General features: G+C 39.3%; 1 protein-coding gene across 1 annotated transcript in view; it reads left to right on the top strand.

Annotated features, from left to right (window-relative positions):
- Positions 1–2,211: 2,211 nt before the first annotated feature.
- CPE (carboxypeptidase E) overlaps positions 2,212–23,548 on the top strand; it is a 56,973-nt gene continuing 35,636 nt past the window's right edge. Inside the window, exon 1 of the mRNA XM_051789598.1 lies at positions 2,212–2,499. Coding sequence (XP_051645558.1) covers positions 2,223–2,499 — 277 coding nt within the window. The 5' untranslated portion in view covers positions 2,212–2,222. The remainder of the gene's footprint in view (positions 2,500–23,548) is intronic.

Here is a 23,548-nt window from a genome sequence, read left to right as displayed (position 1 = left end):
ATATTTGATAGTAAACCACCCTGTTTTACACAAGATGTTTATGTGCATGTGTTTTTATAGGTATACATTCTCTTAATTTTTTCAAGGGGGGGGCTTAATAAGTATGTAAATTAATGTAAATCCATTCAGATCTAGTCCTGAGACCAATTCTGTGTAGTGGAATAATAATTCACTGCTTGAATAGATTAAATAGATGATTTCTGAGCCTCCTTGTATCTTTTAGTGATGTATTTTGGGTAAATAAATTTGAAGGGAAGCCAACGAGAGTTGCTACAATGCACAAAGGGGTTTTTTGGATCAGAAAGTTATCCCAGAAAATGATATTTAAAATCCCAGCATCAGGAGATTTGTTTACTTTGTGTATTGAATGCAAGGAAAAGTGATTAAGAAAACAAGGAATATTTAGCCTGTGATGAATGTAGCCAACAAAACTGATAAAAAATATGAATCTTTTGAATACTTGGTCAGCTACCCTTATTAACAGTTCAGTCTGGGGCACTGATAGGGCTGAACACATTGCACATAATTCTAAAGCTGTGTAAAGTCATAAACAAGTTCATAATACTATTAATGCTGTTAGGAAGAAATCAGAGAGATAGCACTTTTGTGATCTATATCTGAACAGTGATCTTGGTAGGAGAAAGCACCATACTGGAGACCTGTATACATCCAAGTCATGCAAAATACTTGGAGCAAATTTACACTGTCATAATCCCTGAGCTAGTGTGACATGATCTGACAGGCATCTCCCAAAGTTTTCTAGCTGTAAGAATGGAGAGTAGAAGGCTCCAAGAAGTGCTCTGAAGGTGCTTTTGCATGTGGTTGCCTACTTGTAACTGTGGAATTAAACTGGGCAGAAAAGCTTCTGAACCCAGTTGGCTTTGAAAGATGGTGAGGACTGGATGGGATGAACTTTGGTTCTTGTTAGGAAGAAACATGTCAAATAATCCAGGATTGACAGTCACAGTCCTGGAAGATAAGAATAGGTTATATCAAGTATTTGTGTGTAGTAGTTGTATTTTCAGGTCTGAGTTTTAGATGCTGGATCATTTTCCGAGCTGGTATATCACCAAGCATCAGTGAAGATGTTCTTCTAGAAGTGACTATTTCCATTATCTTCTTAGGTGCAACTAGACACTGCAAATATAGGAAAATATCCATAGGATTATTAAAGAATCTGCCTGAAAATTGATTCAGTATTAATTAGTGATAGAAGGGTTTGTTATAGAGGCTCACCCTTTTAGATTAAAAAATCAGAATAAAACATGCATTAAATTATTGAGGACAAGAGTCTATTTCTAGAATGATGAATGGGATGTGTACTTTTAAAAATTCTGAACCTCTCAAAGTTTTCCAGCAAGTCTGTGTCCTTTAAGAAAACACCCTCCCCAAGAAACCGAAACCAAAAAAACCTGAAACAAACAAGCAAAACAAAAACAAAAAAAGCCCCAAACCAAAACCCCAAACACAACAACCTGATATTGAAGTTGCTCTTTAGCATTTAGCCTTTTGCTTTTATCACTTGTCCTTTACAGGTTGTTTCAACATAATCTAAACAGCTATGCCTATAAAAATGAGTTGAAAAATTATGGCTTCGGAAGTCCTGTAGTATCTGTGGTCTAGAAGAAACTGTTGTTTATTAATATATGGTGGATGGTTCCTCACAGGAACATTCCCACTGAACATACTAGGATGCGCTCTCTAAGGACTGTCAGCATCAGAAAGTAAGTCCAGCTTTATCCTTTCCGTTCTGTGATGCAGCGAAGACGCCTTACAGATGATGAGCAAAGCAATCTTACAGATGATTGTTTATAGTTATACTACAGACCTATAGCATAGGTCAATCAAATACACTCGTGTTATCCTGCAATGGCACTGTCTGAATCATTCATGGAGCACTCTTGTTAGTTTAGCTTTGTGGCAGTGTGTTTACCCGCTAGGACCGCATAAAATGATGAAGCGGTGCGGAAAACGCGCACCCGGATTCTCCCAGTGCTTTTTTCGCATCTAGTTGAAGAAAATAGCTATAGGAGCTTTCGCCCGCATCTTGCCGCCCCGGCCCCCGCCCCTCCGCGGGCGCGCCCGCACCTCCCGCCGCGGATCGCGGAGAGGGAGGAGCGGCCGGTCCCGCCCCGCCTCTCCTCCCCCGGGCTCCCTCCCGCTCCCTCCCTCCTTCCCTGCTGCCGGGGCTGGCGGTAGTTGCGCGGCCGCAGGCGGGCGGGATGGCGGTGCGGGTGGTGCTGGCGCTGTGCGCGGTGCTCGCTGCCTGCCGGGCGGCGGCGGAGCCCGCGGCGGGGGCCGCCAGTCGGCGGCGGCGGCTGAGCGCCGAGGAGGGCATCTCCTTCGAGTACCACCGCTACGCCGAGCTGCGGGAGGCGCTGGTGGCCGTGTGGCTGCAGTGCCCCGCCATCAGCAGGATCTACACGGTGGGGCGCAGCGCCGAGGGCCGGGAGCTCCTGGTCATCGAGATCTCCGACCGCCCCGGCGAGCACGAGCCCGGTAAGGGGGGCGGCCCCGGCGGTGCCCGCACCTGGCGGCAGGTAGCGGCGGGGCGGTACTGCCGCCCGGTGTGCGGCGGGGACGGGCGCTGTCCCTAAAATCCTCGCTGCGGCAGAGGCACCGGCGGTCAGCGATCGTCTGCAGCCGGCGCGAAGCGGCTTTATGCCGCTGCCATTGGATTTAGCGCCCCGTTGCAGAGAGAAACGCGCTGGATTCCCCGGGAGATGTCAGGAGATGCGGCAGCAGCCGGACTGAAGGCGCTGGAAGCAGGCGCCCAGCGCGGGTCCGCTGGCAGGGGAGGTGCTGGCCGCCCCTTCCTCGCACGCCCCGCACCGCCGGGGAAAGCCGTGAAGCAGGAGACTGTGCGTGTGAGCGGCGTGGCACGGCCAGCGTGTCCCAGCGGCCGTGTCACCCACCGCGGCACACTGCAGGCACCGGCACAGATGTCTCGGGATGTGTGGTTGGGTGTACTTAAGGTTTGGGACGTTTTTTATGAAAGGGAATGTGATTGATGCTGTGCACTTGTTTTACCCCTACGAGTGTGCATAGTTCATTGTTTCCAGTTTTAGAATCGATAGTATCACTAATGTCTCTATGTGAAAAGGCTTAATCATGAAAGCCGCTCAGTACCTTTGGCCCAGCCATAAGCCTGATGCAGTTATGTCCTCACATTTCCCTCAGTGGGTTAGAGCACAGGTCTGGAAGTATGTGACTTTTAGGGAGGGATGTGGCTTCTGTGAGTCTCCGGGGATTTGGCCAATACAATTAGTGTTTAATATTCTACTTTATGACCTGAATATAACCTTGCTTTGCATCCTCAGGGGACTTAATGTTAGGGCTACAGATAGAACTTGAAGGTTAGAGGATATTGGACATAAGGAAGATAGAAGAGGAAGGCAGGGTAGCAAAGCATTGTCTTGAAATGAAAAATGTTGGAATTGCAGTGAAATTTGAAAAATTTCTTTGTGGTACGTTGCCATCTTGATATCGGGGTGAGGATCCTGAAGCAAAGAATTATTCTATTGCCGCTGTGTAATTTGCACGATACAATGATAACACAGTCATTTCTGTGGCTTTGGATTACTATCAGGGGATAGTCACTACAGCTCATTTTTTTGACTGTTGTGTCAATCCAGGAGGGCTTGAAAGAGGGACAAAAAGAGCATGCTGCCCAGTCTGAGATGGGGCTATGGCTCTTCCTGGAGACACACTTCTCCTCTTGGTGTCAGTGACGTGAGAAAGGGTTCGTCATTGAGCCTAAGCAAAAGGGAATCCAACAGTATTCCTTTTCTGAAACATGCTTGGTCCCTCACTAAGAGAGGCCTCTAGACAAAAATACCACATGTTGCAACGTCCAAATCACATGTCAGGGAATGTGATGAGTCCTGGCAATCTTTAGTGGTGGATGCTGAAAATGCTGGTTTTTGGAGGGGATTAACCAGGGTTTGAACCAAAGCAAATTCATTGTTTTATTTAAATCCTCAGTTTCATTCTGTCAGGTTCTGAGAGTTTCTCAAAAAGTGCAGAGCTACTGCTCTCTGCAGTGGCACATGGGAGAAACTCGGGGTCTTTTCAGGAAGGGCAACAAGCCAGACCTCATGCGTAGTTATGTTGAGCTCCTTTGAAAGAATTCTCAAGGCGTTGATAACACTCTTGCTTCTTTGTCATAGAGCCTAAGCACCTACATATTGTGCCAATGGTTGCATTAGAGGTGTTTTCTTCTTAATAACATGCCCTTTCTTCTACTGTGTAGTAAAAGGCAACACTGTTTATTTTCGTATGTGAGCTTTTTTAAGCTATGCAGTAAAAGAAGTGGAGCCTTGTATGAGCCTTGGCAGGAAATACGAGGCTGATTCTGCTCATACCTGAGGGGGGAACCTTGCTCGCTCTGAGCATCCTACTTAATTCCCAGGGCGACAAATGGAGTAGGGATATTTGGTGAGATAAAGCTTGCAGGATCAGAATCTAGTTTATCATCATCTATTATTGTTAATAAATGACAGAGAAATTCACAGACACGAATACATACACACATATACTTATTTTTTCTTTTTCCCTTACAGGCCAAAAAGTTGTAATTTCTGAGCATAATCTATTCCTGTAAGATATCCTGAGTGTCATTGGGTTTATTTTTAAAATACAGGGAAGTATGAACAAAATATATGCTGTGGTTCATAGATTTATAGTCTGTAGAGAGCTCGTGCTTCTAGAAGCCTGGTGAGTACACAGGGATGATACCTGAATCATCCAGTGAACAGCTGTGAAACAAAAACGTTTGTGTTCACTTAGCAAGCAAGTTGATGACAAAATAGATCAGGAAAGTGTCCGCAGAGCATCAGTAAAGACTCTTTGTACTGAGTAAATCAAATACTGCACATACGTGCAACCATTGCATAATCACACATGGCCATGCAGCATTGTGAGAATGTACTTGATAGTATGCAAGCATATAAATCAACTCTAATTTTATAATATCAGCTATTTTTTAAAGTTAATGTGTAATATATGTGCAACATTTGAAAAAAAATGCATGAGAGAAATAGGAAAATTTTAGAAATGTGCTTTAGACCTCCAAAGCAACTGGAAAAAATCCTCAGTGAATAAAGACACTGAAACAAATTGTAAGGGCCTCCTTTTTTCACAGAGTAAATATACATTATGAGGATATTTTTTTAGGTCCTAATCCTGCACTGGAAGTTAGAATGATTCCATATGAGCCAGTCTGGTTTCTTGCTTAATCATGCAAAGTGTCTTCACAAAACCTGGAAACCCTAATTAGTCATCTGGAAGATGCAAGCTGAGCCTTCAGCCTTTACTGAGTTCTTCCTGGGGACATGATAAATACCAGAAGCGTGAGACTGCCTAAAGTTTCTGATGCTACATTGAATTCTTAGAGAATGTGCCTTCTCTACAAACTCGAACACCTCTGCTTCAATTGTGGTTCATACCAATCAGAGTTTGGGCTACTGTTCTGCAATTTTGTCCATTTTGTGTTTTGGGTTGTTGTTTGGTTTTGTTTGCTTGTTATTTGGTCGTTGTTTTTTAAAGTTTTTTTTCCTGTTTTTGTTTGTTTTGTTTTTGTTTGTTTGTTTGTTGTTTTTTGTGGCAGCAATTTCTTTAGGCTGATACTGCACCTGTATGGGAGATTAGAGCCTGCAATCACTGATGGAAAAAAAGCCCTTGAATAAGGAAAACCTGAACAACCCAGAAATGAAGATATTTGAACTTTAATAAAGTTTTATATTGAGGCAGGTGTTCCATGCAGATAACCTCACTTTGAGTCAGTGAGGAGAATCCTTAAGGGAGAGGAAGATGAATTAGTCTGTGTCAGTGGTTACTTATAGAAGGTGTTGCATAAACCTAGACTGGAAGCAATCAAAATGTTTAGGAGTAACTTTGATTGCATGAGAAAATACGGTTTTGTCCTTGTGCTTGCCAAAAATTGGCCAGGTTGACAGAAGGTTGTGGGCAGGAAGGTCAGATAAAATGAGGAGAAAGAGGTCGTTGAAACTTGATGGTGCACCAAGGGATAGCAGAGGACAATTGATGGTAAAACACAGATTTTTTTAATTTTTTTTTTTTCTAGGACAAACTAAGCAATCTTTTGCCTTAGTTTAGGTACAGGAGGATATGGACTACTCTTGCTCTGGATATCTGATGTTCTGTTGAACAAACACCCATGGATGCTGATTTCTAAAGGCTTTTTGTTTGTTACCATAATTAAGCTCATTTTGAGTATGTTTGTATTCTTTAATAGCAATGAAATGTATTTAGAACTGATGAATACAAAAAGCAGTTTGTCCACCGTTTATGTTCAGCCACTTATCTAGGCATGCTGCCACTTCTGGCTCATTTGTACTATTGATTTTGGAGGTGGAAGATCAGTCCTCTCCATTACCACTTCACTTTCAATGTGAAAGTGAAATATTTTGACACTTTCAAGATTCCTAGGTTGGATGTTTTGGGTTTTTTTTTCTTGTATTTACATAAAAAATTGCAGGTAAATATTTCTATGGCTTCCTACTTTTTAAAAAATATAAACTACTAATATTTTAATAGTGTTTATTTTTCAGTGTTTAGTTTTGCGAAGAAATCCTCAAAGCAAGGCTTATTAATTGGATGGTTACATGTGTAACAGATACAGACCCTGAAAATTAGTTTTGCATAAATTGGATGAACATATAGATTTTGTGACAAAAAATGACCTGCAAATTTGTGACATTTTCATCAAAGTGTTCATGCTAGAGAACAGGAAACAAAAATCCTGAAAATATCAGAATAATGACATTTTTGTAAACAAAATATTTAACGCTTTTTTAGTGTTAATGATTTTGTCGTTCATTCTTTTCCCCACAAGCGTCTTTCCTTCAGATAGAAGGAAAAGGTTTATTTGTAGTTGAGCGAGACAACTGATCTTCTAGAAAATTGCATACCTTGGATTTTGCAGTTTCGCACAACAAAGCATTGTGAACCTGTGAGGCAGGAGCGCACTGAGCGTGAGTCGAGCAGTGCATTTGTGACTTGGAGCATTTTCAGGGCCTTGTGGGTGAGACTACAGTTGATTTTATGAGGTGTAACTCAGCTACATTAATCCTTGGACCCATCACTTTATCAAAGACCCCACTTGGCAGGATGAGGAAATGAGCTGGGTGGGTCAGTGCTGGCACAGAGCCTGAATAAGCTGCTTGGCTTCCCAAATTATAGCTGCTGTACTAGCCCCCCCCCAAATCACCAGATGTGAGGCTCTCAGTTTTTCACACCCCAGCCCTGCAGTGTTTCCTCCTGCAAAAACATAATTAAAGGGTGACTAAAAGAGAAAGGAAAATCATGGCTCTATGTTGATAAGTGGGGAAATCCAAGATTTGTCTTCTAATGCGGAAACTATGGCTGGTTTTTATTCTGTCAATGAAGTGATCCCTTATTCAGCTGTGGCACCAGTCATGTGAGCTAGTGTTTTTGGTGGTAAGAAATTGTGATAAGTAAAGCTGACAAAATAAAGGGAGAAAAATCATTTCTCATAATGTCTTTATGTCACTGTTGCACAAAACCTATTTTAAAATATTTTTTAAATTACTGTAATTTAAGACTCTGCAGCCATTTCAGAGAACCATGAGGAAGTGCTCCTCTTTTTCAAAAGACAAAAAACAGCAGTAAGAAGGAGAAAACATGTAGGAGGCTGCCATGATTTCAGCCCATTGTGGGCATGGTAGTCTTAGAGTGGGGAGACCATTGGATATTGCCTGTGGGTCTTATGGACTGTCCTGGCTGTCCTGCTTCAGATGGGTAAGTGCAGTGCTGGGTTTGATGGCAGGGCATTGTATCAGTGGTGATGTCAGAAAGTATAGAGCTCGTCTCTTGCTTATGGTGGTATCATCAGATACAGCTGTTCTAATTTTATTACCTACAGTTAATTGCACTTGATTTTTCTAAAGGTGCTTTTCCTTATGCTCTGAATCTGCACGTAAAAATCGTGTGAGCTCTTTGATTGGCTCTATTCATATCTCCTGTATTTGCAGAACATTAATACAAATTACATATGGGAAGAGCTTGTTATTAAATCCAGGTATTAGAGAGCAACCCTAATTTTTGCATGCTTGAGTTTTAAGCAAACACCAGTTTTTATCAAGGGCCTCTCGTTTAGCATTCCCTTTCTGAAGGGAGATGTTGAAGGGTAGAGGGCTGGTTGCTGCTAAATGCGCGTGCACTGAGTTCACACTCATCCAGCTGCACTCCATAAGGGTGGAGGCTGTAAATGAGTGGATATAAGCAGAACACTTTGTATCAGGAGTAGAGGAGATGCTGTGCTGACCGTCTTCTGTCAGCTGTAGTTTTACTTCTCTTCTGGCTTAGGTTTGCAATCCTCTTTAAAGGTGAGCTGCTGTCTGGGCAGCCTGGTAATAAGAGCACCTGCAGGACCAAATCGTGAGTGGGAGTAGGACAGCTGCTGCTGTCTCTATAGGAATGGATAAAATAAAATGCAGAGTAAAACATGCTTAAACCTATTACTCATGTAGCTTTCTGCATTTAGACTTTTTCTTTCCTTTGTGCATCAGGAAACAGATTTTCTTTCAGAGCTTGTGAGGATGTTCTGGCTTTCTCATCAAACACCACCAGCGATATGCTACTGACTTGCCTGCTGGGAATGCAGATCTGGGGCTGGCTGTACCTTGTGCATTCTACAGAAGACTGAGAAGCTGTAATTACCTTTCCAGAAAAATCCCTTATGGGCTTTAGTGCCACTTGGGGTATCCCTCTGGAGTCACCCAGCCAGGATTTGGCCTGGGGTCATCTCTGGCAGGACGATTTTAATGCTGCCTGCATTCAGAGTGAGGTGTTTGGTGTCCTTTGCAGACTGTGTAGGTTACACAGGTCTTGGGAGGGCTGTAAGATTTGCTGGCAGGAAGATGGCTTTCTGTGCATGCTGAGTGGTTTTTTTAAAGGCATGCTTTATTGTTAAGAGCCTTGAATATCTTCCTTTTTTTTAATGTACTTCATAACATGCAGTTTTTTGAAAATAGATTTTTCTTCCTTATTATTTATTTAAGAGAAAAAATATTATTTCCTTGATAGTTCTGATTTTGTCCTATTTCAGTTTTCATGTTCAGCTAAAAATAGAGGTGCAGAATACCAAGAGAGAAATGTGCTCACAGAACTCTGGTGAAAATCAAAGAGAGGTAGACACGTTTATAGATCACATTCGCAGCTAGTTGTTAATGCTATTCACGTTCCCACTGAAGTCAATGGAAATTCACAGTAAGTGTGGTTAGGCGGCTGTGCTAGGCAGTCTGCAGTGTTTTCTAGAGATACCCTCACTCTAAATTGCTTCACAGGCTAAGGTATTTAAAGACTCCCCTTTCTCTTACATCACTTAAAAAAGGGTTGAGCGGCTGTGTGCTACCTCTGAAAACACTGTGGATTCCAGCTAGGGCATGTCAGAAGTTTATCTTTTATTTGCTGAAATAACACAAAGGACAAACAAGCTGTAGTAAAAAGGTCTGTAATTATTAAGAATAAACATGACTGCAGAAGACTGTTGTTTTATTTTTCAGGCTTAAAATGAGTGTGAGTATGCAGAATATTCAGTTTGTTGATCTGACCCAGGCTGCTTTTTACAATCCTACTCCTTTTGAAAGAGTTCATTACTTTTATTTCTTTTAGAGTCATCATCACCTCCCACACCTGCAGAATGCCTTAGCAATTCTCAAAGAAAACAGAAGGGGAGCCTGTTTTGTCCTGTACTTGGCTTAGAGTGATCTTTTATTATGGAGACATTAATGCGAACTCCAGAGAGTTAGTGAGAAGTCTATAGAGCATGGTATTTCCCAAGATTTTGTGAGACTTTTTGTTAAAGCCAGGAAGTTGCAGGTGTGTAATTTCTCAAAAGTGACCTCATTATTAAAATAATTTTTATTTTTTTTCAGGAGAAACTGTTTTTTTATTCTATAATTTAGTAATCAATATCTTAAGCCTTTAAATTACATTGAGGGTGAAAAGCACAAGATAGGTATTTCTATTTCAGAATAAACAGAATTTTTGGTTGTGACAGTGGAGTGGTTACTAGATTCAGCCAATAATTTAGTATTAAAACTAGTTTAGAATTAGTTCGGTTTTAATTCTGCCTAATTTTTGTTTTCAGAGGTGGTATGTGATGTAGAAGCCTACATACTGGGCATGCGTATTCATGCTTTAGTCTCCTTTTTACTGGTTATCAGATTGGGCTACAGTGACCTCTGAAAATGTCTGTTTTCCCTACTGACTGCAAGAGGAGGTAACACTGGGCAGGCTTCTGACTTAGGAACATGTGCAAGAGCTTACGCTTAAGACCTGATGTATCCCAGCCTTCATGTGTCATCATCTAACGTACCTTGTTGTGGTTTATTGTGCTTGCTTAGCAAAACATACCATTTATTAACCCTGTCTGATCTTTCCTCAGCAGGTTAATTTATATTGTGAGTCCTCATACCTATTTTAATTCATGTTCCTCCTAAAAAAAAAGCAAAACCAAAACCATCATGCCACAGCTTTTTTTGGCCTACCTTTTCTTTTTTAAAAAAATGTCTCATGCATGTATTACCACAGAGTTTTGCTTTTTTTTGTTTTGTTTTTCTTCCGTTGAATTGGGAATTAAACTGTAAAGAAGATTTGTAACTGATTTCTCTTAAAATTTTGTGTAATCAAGCAAAACTGAAAGCTACAGTGTGTACTTTCAGGCTTCTGGGTAAGGTAATTGAAATGATTGTAGAGTTACAATGAGTGGAGTAAAGGGTGTAAACTTCATATATTTCATTTTGGAGTAAGTTGCACATTAGTAGTCAGAGTTCAGTGAATTCAATGCAAAGGTTATTTTGGTATGCTGAAGCTAAATGAAGACATCAAGGGTCTAGGTAGTTAAAAGGTTAGAAAAAAAATCCTTATCGGTAAAATGATAAGGATAAAATGGTAGCAGAGTAGATGGGTTTGATTTGCTGTGTGACAGGAAATGGAGCTCTTTGAGTTGCCATAGGCTGGCTTGTATCATCTCAGGATAAGGATGAAAGCTGGTATTGTATTGGGAGTGAGTGAGGAGCTCTGCAGAACAACAGTGCTGAAACTGAGCAAGTCCCAGCTTGACATGCTGGGATTTTGGAACAGAAGTTCTGCCATACTATGAAAAAAAACCTGTATGTGCCGTGGTGCCATAGCTGCTCCCTGACACTGAAGTTGTCACTGCTCTTGCTGCTTTCAGGGGCACTGCTGGAGACAAGGACCTTAGACTAAAAGTGAGGTCTTGATCTGTAGTGCCCTTCCCTTTGAATGGAGGTTTCTTGCAGTGTGCCAGTGTTGTGCCAGCTGAATGACATAGGCGGCATCTTCTCATCACAACAGCAGGTGACTGGGCCAGTACAAAGGCATATGTTAAAGATGTGTCTCTGTAGCTACAATGGCCAGGTAAGAGAGAATCTTGAATCATAAACCTGTGGTTGACAGTTCAAAGGCAGTAAACATTTGTTTTTAATGAATTCATTTTCCAAAGTGAGACATTTATAACTGCATGAGCAATTAGCTGCTTCCTGGTAGTTGTTAATATTGAATTATGAGCAAAATTTGACATCCTTGTTTACTCACAAATGAAGTCCTGTGGAGCAAGCTGAGATAGCCATTCTTTGTATGGAGCTGCTCGTGGCCATGGAGCATGAGCTGCCTGATTTATGACCAAAGAAAGATACTACTCTGGCTGCAGAGCCTGCCCACAGTGAGAACAGCCACTGGATGCCATTTTGAGTACTTATGCTTTGGTATGATCTACCTTAAAGCTGAATGAAAAGAATTGTTTGATCAGAGGGGACATTGGATTGGCCAAGGTTTATTGATCTATTTTCTTGGCAAAGATATCCTTACTAGTGTAGCAGCCTGATGATCTGGTAGGGTTTTTTGGTATCTAGAAAGTATGATCTCAACCTTTGCCATATTAGTTCCTACCTGCTTCCTGTCAGTTTTTTCCTAGTAGCAAATAGCCCCAATGTTTGTGCTGACTTAGCTATGCATAATGGACATGTGGTGAGGGGTCATCAGGAATTTGTCTGCCATTTACCTGCTGCAGATAGACAATTTTTTATTTTGTTTAAAAATCCGCCTTGATAGCATATAAGTACGAAGAAGATACCAATTCCTTTTCTTCAGTGCTGATAGGTAGAGTCAGAGACAGAGACATCAACATTTGTGAAGTTTCCATGTGTTACAGTTAGGGGAACAAATCCATAGTTGAAATAAATAGTACAGACCTTCAGTGAAAATCTTGCAGTAAAAATCTTTAGAGGAAAAGTCTATAAATAAGCAGAAACAAAGGAGCATCTGTTCCTTGATACTCCATGAAGCAGCTGATAAAAATAAAATCTGTATTATTACAGTAGCCAATACAAAGTGAAAAAGTACCTGCCAACAGAAGATCCCCTGAATAGAGAAGTTTAGGGGCCAAGAAGCTCATCTGACTTGAAAATTGAAGAATTGTCTGAAATAGACGTTGCCATGGAGACAGAGAGGATTAGCAGCCTGAGACTGATTTCATTGGTCTGCTGCTAGCACAAGTTGCTTGTTTGAGTAGCATTAATATGTTGTCTCATGCTGCTTTATATGCGGAGACCATCTGGCATTAGTGGTATTTAAAGGTGCAGTTCTGTTAAAGAAAGATTTGGCCAACATGGATTGATTTATGTTTGTAAGATAAGTTACAGGAGTTAGGAGGACTTTGAAAAGCTGTTTTGTGCATAAAAATATTCTGAAAAGTCACAGCACATACAGAGATGAAGTGGGGCTTTGGGAAGGAGTACGAGAAATTTCAGAGTTTTGTTTTATACTCAGTCAGCACGCATTTAAAATATTCACTGGACAAATATGCGCTTTTCCATGTTTCTTCAGGTGTGTATGTGAAGGCAGCCACCTTTTGCAAAAATAAACCTTTCCACTTTGCACTGCGAAGCTGCTTGGGAGCTACAGCTCCACCACCTTGAATAAGTGCAAGATCATATTGTACATCATATTGTGAATTAAGGAAACGTATGTTTTAGAGTTAAATGAACAAAATAGGGTCTAACTAAACAAGAGTCCATTTAGCTTTACTTTGGAGTCCATGATTTCAAGAAGAAATATTTTCTTTTAGTTTGACTATATGCCTTTGAAAATGAATTTTTTAGCAAAGTATTTGAGAAGAAAGACAGTTTGTAGAGACTAAGATAAACCTTATCTTTGATCTATTTATAGCTGTGAGTCTTCATCTGCTTTCCTTAATACCACTCTGGAGTAGGAGTTATCTTCTAAAGAAGCTTATATGACAGTACTGACATTCCTCAGAGGCTTATAAATTTTCACTACTTTGTTTGATAAATATTATTATGATACTTAATTGTTCTCAAGGCTTTTTTCCCCGCAGAGATGGCTGGTTAAAAAGTGACCAAATAATAGCCATAAAATGTTCCTGTCTGAACTTATGAGTTCCAGTGTGGAGGTCTTTCCGTGGGCTCAGCATCACAGGGAAAGTGGCTGGAGAGAAAACACTAGACCAAATTTGAAGTTAGGTCTTGATACTATACACTGTGAAAGCATAGGAATGGAAGCATTTTTATGTTCTCAACTTACTGATGTCCTGAAATTACTGATGAAAAGTATTTATAATGGTGTTCTACAGCTACATAACAGATATTCATTGGATATTGATGTGTTCAGTGTAGTATGATAATAAAATGAAACAAGGACTTGTGGTCTGTTCCACAAATCTTTGTTTTAAGCTTTTATTCTGGAGCTCCGACTTTGGTGCCAAAATAAATTCTTCATATAATTTTGCTTCAGGTGCAAGACCCAAGAAATACATAGCTGTGGATGTCCTAGCTCATTCAAATAGCTTTAGAATGATTATGTTTGATACTTGATGTTTTTACAGCTTAGTTCTGTTTTAACTCTGTCAGAATGACTATAGGGAGCATGAAGAAAGCCAAATAACTTGTCTTCCCAGCCCACTTCCACCACCCAGTTCCTTGCTTGCAAGTCAGTTCAGTCCCTGGAGTTGGTTTGTTTAATTGTTCTGGTGTGGGGTTTTTTTATTTTTTAAAACACTGTCATTCAGTTCTCACAAAGCTTGGGTGCGGTTTTGGGCGTAATTCACCCAAAGACCCACCTCACAGTGACACAGACAGTACTACTGCAGGGCTTCTTGCTGCTGGTATCCCTGAACTGCCTTCCAGTGTTACCTCATCATGTCTGGCATACATTTACCTACTCTCACAACACATGCAGGGTATGCCACACACTTTCACAGTGTGTGAAAGTATTAAAATCAGCCTGAGAGGCTGTGACCCTCCCCTCGCATAATTGCAGGCCCTTTGAACCAGATAAACCCACAAATAATTAAAGACACACCGTGGGGCCCATAGTAGCCTACTCCTACTGTGGGGGATGATCGGGAGGGACTAGCCCTGAGGAGCCACCTACACTGCTTGGTGTGTGGGGGTGCCCTTGGTGCCCTTAGCAATGTAGGCGTAGCCATAATTGTTGGTTTTCTGTTTTATTATTTGTGCTTAAAAACTTAATTTCTGAAGTCACAGATTTTGGCCAGATGCTTCTTCATTCCTTTGCATTATTTGGTTTGTTTCAGTTCTCCAGATACTGACATTTGACATACCAATAATTATAGTCTGGGAATTAACTTTTTTTTTCTCCATTCCATTAATTTCCAAGGATGGAATGCTACTTCCATTTTTGCTGCATTTCCATAGCACTTAAATGAGCCTACTGCAGCTGATTAAACTATTCACAGATTATTTCAATGTGAGGAAAGGTGATAGAATGGAGAAACAATAGCATCTGAAATACTGCTTGTGCTACATAACATTATCCTGAGGTGCAAACTGGTGTCTTGACTGTATGAAATTGAAATAGCTGCAACTAGGCTTTCTTGTCTGGAGCGTCCAACACAATTCTTTAAATTTGCTATTAATGTGAAGTGAAATGAATGTAGATGAATGTATCATAAGTTCTGTGATCTGGTAGCCCTGAAAACTGATGATATGGAAATGTGCTTTTGAAACAACCAGCTGTAAATGCCTAATGACACCTTCTTCTCGTAATACCACCACAGTAGCTCCAGTAGATACAATAGATGTATCTTAACAATACATTTTCTTTATTTAGTGGATTACTCAAATATGATTCCATGTGATGGGGACAATTTCAGAAACTTGTAGTTAGAAACAGCTGAATTATGAGAAGGTGAAATGTGTCCTGTACAAAGAATCAGTAAAAGGCTCAAAAAATGCTTTGTTGAAATACAAACAGAGCTGGTTTTAGATTTATGCTTCCTAAGATTTGTCCCAGGTAAATTGCACCTTTGGATAGCATTCCAGAGCTACTGCTGTAGTCCTAGTGAAATCACAACATGAAGTCGCTCTGGAGTGTTCAGTTATTGTTCTGAAGACTTGACAAAGATTCAGTGACCATCTATACCTCTGACTTCCTCCTTGAAGTTGCACAGAATATTTGTTCTGCCTGAACCACAGTTTACCCTCTGGAACCCTGGAGCACGGTAGGGCTTGTACAGCTTGCCCCAACCTGTGAGAGGGAATTCTTTGATATCTGTGTTGGCCAAACACCACAGAAACTGGAGATATTGGTTAGTGCAGTCCAATATGTTTTTCATTTTCTCTTTCCTAGGAACTGGAAAGATTAGGATGATCTAAACCAGAAAAAGGATTCTTTAGTGTCCTCTCTAATGACTTAGTGGCATTTTCTTCTGCTCGTACTCATCTACTCTGCTAGCACAGAATATGGTGTCTCTATGAGTTTCTTATTCACTTGGTATCAACTTTAAATTGCTTTAAATTCTTTTCTCCAGTGTAAAGTAGATTGGTGTGGGGCAGGACATTGAGCATTGTGCTACTAGTCTGAGTTAGGATGAGAGCTGCATTTTGCAAAGACAAAACATCATTCAGAGTTGCACAATTTAAAATTTATATATTGCCTACACCTGTCATCTGGGGGCACTTCCCAGATTATTTCCATTAAAAGTAAATGTATGGACATTGAGTTAGATGGACCTTACCCTATTGGTGGTATATATTTAGAGTTGTTGCACACTGGAAAGCTGTGAATGGCATATATTTTTTGATACAAGGATTCATTTAAAACATTTTTCTCTTTCTCTTTTTCTTCCTCCTTTCTTTTAGCTACTACTCCTATGCTCTTGACCCTCTTTTTTTTTAATCACTGCAGTTGTCTTTTAAAAGCAGCCTCTCAAAATACAGCAAAGGTGAAATAGAGGAGAGGAAACAGAGAAGACTAAAGAAAATGTGGCTTTGCTGCAAATTTTGTAGACTTCCAGGTTTCTCCAGCCTTAAGGCTGCATTATGGGTTGTATCAAGATTGTACTGTCTAGAAGGAAGCTGTAGCTGTAATGCACAAGACCATGGCACAGTAGTCAGCAATTTGTTTATAACATTGTGGTTTAGAGCAGAAACCCTTTCTGTAGGAGATTCTCCAGCAGAATCTCAGGAAAATTGAAGCAGCTGTGGCTGTAAAAGGAAACGTACGTTAAAAATTCCAGGGAGAAACCACAGACAGGGATCCTCCTCTGCCATTTTTAGCTCTGTCATTAAATGTCCCTTTCAAAGCTTTGAACAGAGAGAGAAATCACATTTACATTTAGATACATAAAAGGAATACACAATGACATCAGTGGTTCAACTGACAGTGAGATGATTGCTGCAATCTCTAATAAACTGAGGTCTGTCGTTGTAGTTTGTGTCTAAATAGAAACCTCTGAGCAAAAGATCATGGGATTATAAGAGACAGTAAGTGTACAGGGTGTGACCTAGTATCTAGGAGTGGAAGAAGCAAACAAAATATTGTGATAATGTCACCATTAATACTTTTACAGAAAAATGCTGATTTAGTTATTGAGATTTTCGTGTGCAGAGTCAACAGGAGTGTGGATCAAACTCTTCCCTGTGATTGCTTTAGATGAGGGATAGGTTCATTTCAATTCAGTCACCCTGCTTTTCTATTACTTTCCCTTGTGTTACTCTTTGTTGTTTAAAAATGCATTGAAATTAATGCATCATAATTTCTCTTTGTGTTTAGTTGGCAAGTTAGGTAGCCCTTGTTTAATTTTTGAAACAGTTTATCGGACATGCACTAAGTGCATTTCAAGAAATGTATGTCAAGAGTTATTTCTTCCAGCTTTCCCATTAACTGGATTACAATGATTAATACATCTTCCAGGAAAGCAGTCAAAATTAAATAGCATGAAAATCTATATGGGTTTCAGTTCTGCACACAATGAAGTCAGTTGAAGCTTTGCCAGTAACATCAAGGGACCCAGAGTTTAACATATCACTTAAACTATTAAGTACTATGAAAGTGAGATACAAAAGTTGTCTATCTGCGTCTTCATAAGCTATTAATAATAATACAACTAACCATAAATTAAAATTATGTGGTTGTATGTACATATTCATGCATATGTGTACCTTTTATATCAGAAATCTTCCAAAAGATCCCTATAGAAAGGAAGAATCAAATATCTACAACTAGTTGTAGAGGATCCGTTTCTTGGTAGCTGTAGCAGAAGCTTATCAATGTGGAAGCGAAGGTGCACTGATTTGTGGGGTAATTGCTGAGCTGATCTTTAAAGCTCCTTGAATACTCAAGAAGAGACAGTAAATTTACAAGACTGGAAAGACTTACTCTAGTCCTTATCTTAGATAGGAGTCCACATTAAAAAGTAGGTAAGTGGTAAACTTTCCAGCCCTTCATATTCATGCTGCAATTACTTTTTCATAAAGCAGTGGTATGAAAATGTGAAAAGAAGCATAGCACCAATGGTTTTGAGATTTTGTTAATTCTTCCATTCAAAAGCAAATAAATCCCAGAACATCTGATGATAATATACAGACACAAATTAACGCACAATTGTACCTGATCTTGTGTTGCAAGTTGTTTTATATTGTGAACAGTGCACACAGGAAAAGGTTTAACAGCAGATACAATATGTGAAGCCCATGCTCTTCCCCTCTTTCTAGTCATTTACACAGCTCAGTTGAGATATTTTGCCTTTTCTGATGTTAATTAGCAAAGCTTTCATGTGCGCAAAATTGATATTCTGATTGATTTTATTTCCTGTTTGTTTGGTTATTCCTAGTAGCAATTAAAATTTCAGGCTGCTTCAAAAACCAATCTTTTTTGCTAAGCTCTTGGGGGGATTAAAAAAAACCAAACAACTGAAGACCAAACACCAAAATCAAACAACAAAAAGAGTTTGGAAACTCTTTCCAAACTGCTTGCTATTTTCAAGCTTTGGAAAACAAAAATGCATTTTTTTTATTCCTTTGGGTGTTACTCCCTGAAAAATTACCAGAAAAGGAAAAGGGGAAAAATATCTATCTAAAAAACATGACAGTCTTGTGAGTTTAAAAAAGAAAAAAATGTTTTGGACTTACGAAATGTCAAAAATAACAAGTCTTCTGCCTTGTAGTTGCATTCCTTGATTTCCTGGTTCAGTCAGGATGCTGTGGAGTAGCCTTTCCTGGAATGGTTGTAATTCTCCAGTGGCAAAGTTTCACCTTGAACAAAGACTTTTTTTTTTCCCTCCTAATATAGATCGATTAAATAAGTTTTAATAAAAATGAATAAAATTACCCAATTATGAATCAGTTTGAAGCATGAAGGTATAGTTGGAATTCAGGTCTCACATGGTGTGTCAAAATTCACCAGTTGTTTACTAAGGATTTTGATTTCCTGGCATATGTTGACCTATCTTTCAAAATTTCAAACATTATTATATATTATAAAAAAAGGTCTTTTGAACTTTCCATCAACTCTGTGAAATTCAAAGTGCACTTGGGGAAGGTTTCTCAGGTCAGCTTGCTTGCTTGATTTGCAAGAGTGAAGTCAGTATCTGTAACACTGTGGACACAGTGGGCCTGTCTCACCAGAGGATCAAGGCAAATCAGAATACCATTGGTAGGTGGCCAAATGAAAGATACCCCATCAAACAGTGTTTCAAATGTTCACATTGGGCTCAAAAGCCTTAAAGATCTACTAAACCTAAACTATGTTCAAGTCAAGAGCTTGCTTTGTCTACAATTCAGTAATTTCAAAGGGAAAAAACATAAATAACTTTAAAAAGGAAGTGGTCTTAGAGAATAGGAACAAAAATACCAAAGGTAACTTTCTAAAACTTTCTCATGTATTGAGGGGGTAAGAGCAGATAGGTTAGAGGGATATGGTGCATCTTGAATAAGTGTTTTATTTAGTTCTCTGCAAATAGAGAAAAGACATAAAAGAATCCAGCTAATGTTAAAGTCTGTGAAAAGTCTGTAGATAAAAAGAAACAGAATTCTCCCGAGAGTGTTAGCGTGTTGCTATGTGAACAATTATAGTGTGGTAGCAGAAAATGTTTACTGAGTGCCTGCTATTCTAGGAGGGATTTTCTGTTGGCTATATTAAAAGAGAAAAAAGTGTTTTGATGCTAGTTAAAAAGATTTGTCCATTGTGAGTCTGTTCAGTTATGTTTACTCTGAGGAATCATGGCAAGCCTATTTACCAAGGCTCAAATAGTCTCTAAAATTGCTCAAGAGTTAAGAAGACATTCAAGGACAATTTCATTCTTTTAAATTACTGATATACGGGTAATTATATGTGTGGAGGACAAATTTATTCAGAAGAGAGATGCACAAACCCAACCCTTTGTGGGGTGTCCACTAGATAACTAAAAGTACAGTTGTACCAAAAAATATTCTTTTACTTTGTTTAGTCAAATCACTGAAGTGACTTTGTTTAGTCAAGTCACTGAATCCAATGATGTTGATAAAAATATGTTACCACAGGTTTTCCTCTCCTTTAATAGAACTTTTCCTGAGGGGATTTTTCAGTGTTTATTTGTACTGCTAGCCTGTGCTTAAACCTGCATCTTCATCACTGTTGCCACCCACTTCGGTAGGTTAAACTTGTCCATGCTGCTTTCACACCTCCATTTAAAAGATTTTCTTGTGCAGTGTGGTTGTTGAAATTGAAATCTGAAGAGGAGACTGGGATAAACAACTCTTTCATTAAGGAGATGTCACAGAATTTTTATCGAGGCCAGATAGTAATTTATTATATTTCCTAATAATCTGGAGGCTGACACCCTCCAAAAGAGATGATCTTCAACAGTGGGAGACATTCATTCCCAATGGGACTGGAGGTATTATAGTATCCAGGTATTATGTGCAAATAGGCAAGGAAAGAAATATTCTTTGTTGAAATGTGTTCCTTTGTAATGATGATGACATTGTTACTAGGTTTTCCTTGATATTTTTGTGTGAAAAAATGTCTCTAGCTGGTATCACAAAGATGATGTTCATTGTTCTCGTTCTTTTTGATGTGACTGTGTTATTAAACTTCTTAAAATGGATTTTTTTTTACATTTCCCTAATAATGAAAATAAATATAATTTATTAAAGTAGTAAAATTGAAGATAACAATTATGATTTATTACATGTTTTCTTTCGTCAAGGAAAACTTTGGAAACTCCTATAAAACTTAATTATAATTTTGAAGTTTTTTCTCTGTTCCTTCCTTCTTTACATTGTTATTATGTTATTTTTTTTAATCAGGACTCTGGAGGGAAATTCCTGACCTTTTTGTTTTTCCCATGTAAGTGCTGAACTGCATTTGACATGTCAACTCATAAAGTTGTCATAATGTCATGATTATGGTTTCAGACCTGTGTCTCTGTGAGATTTCCTCAGGAACCAGGAATCATAAGCAGTGTTTGTATATGGACTCTGGAATTATATTTCACTGATAAGTGGAATGCAAACAATGAATTAAGCATTACCATTTTTAGAATGATCAGAAGAGAAAGAACTGGGCAAAACTCTTCATAATTCTATTAAAAGTGAAATGAAGTGTATATGATTTTTATATTAATTTTACTTTTGAGAATGATCTGTAATTGAAATGTAATTTATCATGGAGTAAAACATCACTGTTAAGGATACTTTTTACTCAATTCAAGTTTATTTTACATACCACAAAGATGAATGCATTGTTCTTGGATATTTAAGTCAACACAGCAGTGGAAAAAATGAACTGGCTTTTGTAGGAACAGTTATGCACTGCACTGCTACTTAAGTAAAGGTAGAAATTGGTTGCAAGATATTTTCCAGAGGTAAGAATACTGTTATGATGGATATAATGGAAAAATGTAAGAGAGGAAGGTTAAAAAATGGCTCAGAGGGAGCACTAAGTTTTAAAGCACTAAGCCTATAGAGGCATCAGCAAGAATAAGTTCACCTTTTGACACAGAAAGTAGGACAATGCATGTCCCATCCCTGTTCCAATGCAAATAATGTTCCAGCAGTTCCTAGTGCTTGAATAAAACAATCCCAACATTATGGTTCTCTGTGAGGCCAAACACTAATTTTACTGTTCTGCTCGTCAAGGCCATGAGGAGTATAAATGCAAATATATTAGTTTGGCAGTAACCCGGGGCACATAACTGTTGCTGCCTTGGGTGTCCAACATGTCTCCAGTGAATAGATGCTATTACTGTGCCACATGGAATATTTTTCAGGGTGGATGTGTAGAAAGCAAAGTGCAAAGATTAAGATTAAGCAGTGGTGAGGTTATGGATGGAAACTACTATTCAGTGTCTCTTATCAGAGAGAAAGTAATAAACTGTGCAAACTTAGTAGTGAGGGGATGGTTTATGACAAGAAGGTAAAGACATGAAATAAAAAAATAATCGTATAAAAAAAAGACAGGAAAAATGTAGTAACATTCAAGTTAGAAAGTTAAATTATGAAAACAAATATGAACAAATCCCCAGAATTGTTCCCTCTCTGCTTGTTCTTAGGCCAGTGCCAGTTGATCTTGTTAGGTCTGTGGCATGAGAAACCAATGAAGACTTCCCCCTCCTCCCCTTTTTGTCCTTATTACTAGCATGATAACCTTTTGCAGTTTTAGATAATGTGAAAACAGCAGGATGCTCCAGGTGGTGTGATCTCACAGGGTGAATGGTGATGAAAGCTGGTTGTTAGCTTATAGCAAGGCCATGGAAACATTAACTTGGTAGCCCAGTGCTGCCTATCTCTGAGTCTGAGCGTGGCACTTGGAGTGAACTGGTCTGTGTCCTATCTTCAGGAACATGCAGCACTGAGGCACTGCTTGTTTGAGGGCTGTGTGGCTCAGCATCTGGTACCTCAGAAAAAGGCATTGCTTGAACTCGGGCTGCCAGGTTTACACTTTCTCCCTGTTGTTCTCCCTCTTCTTAGGTCCCACAGTGAAGCTTCCTCCTCACTCACCCTTTACTTTAGCGGACTTCCAATTTCTTAGAAGTATTTCTTTGCTGCCCTCCAAAGCATCACTTTGAATCATGGGAGAGCCTTCTGGGCAAGTGACTGAATTTCAAAGTGCTGTTTTCCAGCCACTGTGATATTGTGAGACTGCCTTTGTTCACTTACAAGCCTTGCAGCAGAACTGAGCTTGTTCCTTTCAGAGGCTTACGTGGGATATTATTTCATATTTCATCCTACTGTCTGCCTAGGGTAGCTTATACTGGTCTCTTATTCTTCTCTATAATTGCCTTTATTAATTGACCTCTTATGGCAGCTTAGCTCTTAACTCACCCTTAAGTCCACAATAACTTTTGAAATATTTTGACTCGGTGGAAAGGGATTACCTTCTGTATTGTATTTTAACCTCAGAAAATCCTGGCCTCCTGTTTCTCAAAATGAAGGACATGTAAGTGCTACAGAAGCACAGCAGGATTTTTATTTCCACAGTGATTTCCAGATGAAAATCTTAGCATGTATTAAGTGTTTTCTTCATTTTTTAAAACTGTGTTCTTTGCTTATCTTCCAACATAGTTTAAATATGCCTCTCTCTTCTATTTCTAACATTCTCTAAATATTAAAATAAATTAAAAATGCACAAGTGTTTCTGAATGAAGACGAGTACTTGGAAGTTCTTGGAAGAAACACACTTTGTCTTAATGCAATACCTTATATATGGGACATAGGGTGATGAACGTACCATACATCACCTTAAAATTTTTAAAGGAAAAAAAGCTTATTTTTCTATACCCTCTTCAAACCCTTATGGTATGAAATGAAGTTTCTGTGCACTGTGATGTAAAGTAGGATTTATAGCTGCTATGTAAACCTTGATAGGATGCTTTTGCCTTGTTTCATTGCTTTGTGGTTAATTTTTGCGGTATATAGATTCAGTAGAGAGATTTGAACTTAAGAAGAAATGGAGTTTAGCTTGGTCTGCTACCCAGGACTCTGCTTCCAGAACAATTCTTTGAAATTACCTACATCAAGGTTTGTGTAAGAAAAAAATAGCATTAGGAATTTGTGCCAACAAAATGTGGCGGTTTCAGTATGCCCAGGCATAGAATATTGATGCCAAAGTAAAATCTCAGTTTCCTATATTGGACAGAAAAAAGTCCATCTAGCAGAAAATGTGCTCTGAATGGAATCTGTCATGTCTCTTTAGACCTTTGAAATGTATAGTGTCACTGAAGGTAGTGTATCTTCAG

This window comes from Manacus candei, unplaced genomic scaffold (genome assembly GCF_025592945.1).
Source record: "Manacus candei isolate 608988 ecotype Guabito, Panama unplaced genomic scaffold, ASM2559294v1 h1tg000028l, whole genome shotgun sequence".
Taxonomy (NCBI): Eukaryota; Metazoa; Chordata; class Aves; order Passeriformes; family Pipridae; genus Manacus; species Manacus candei.
The sequence above is the reverse complement of the archived record's forward strand: the minus strand, read 5'-3'. Positions and strand labels throughout refer to the sequence as shown.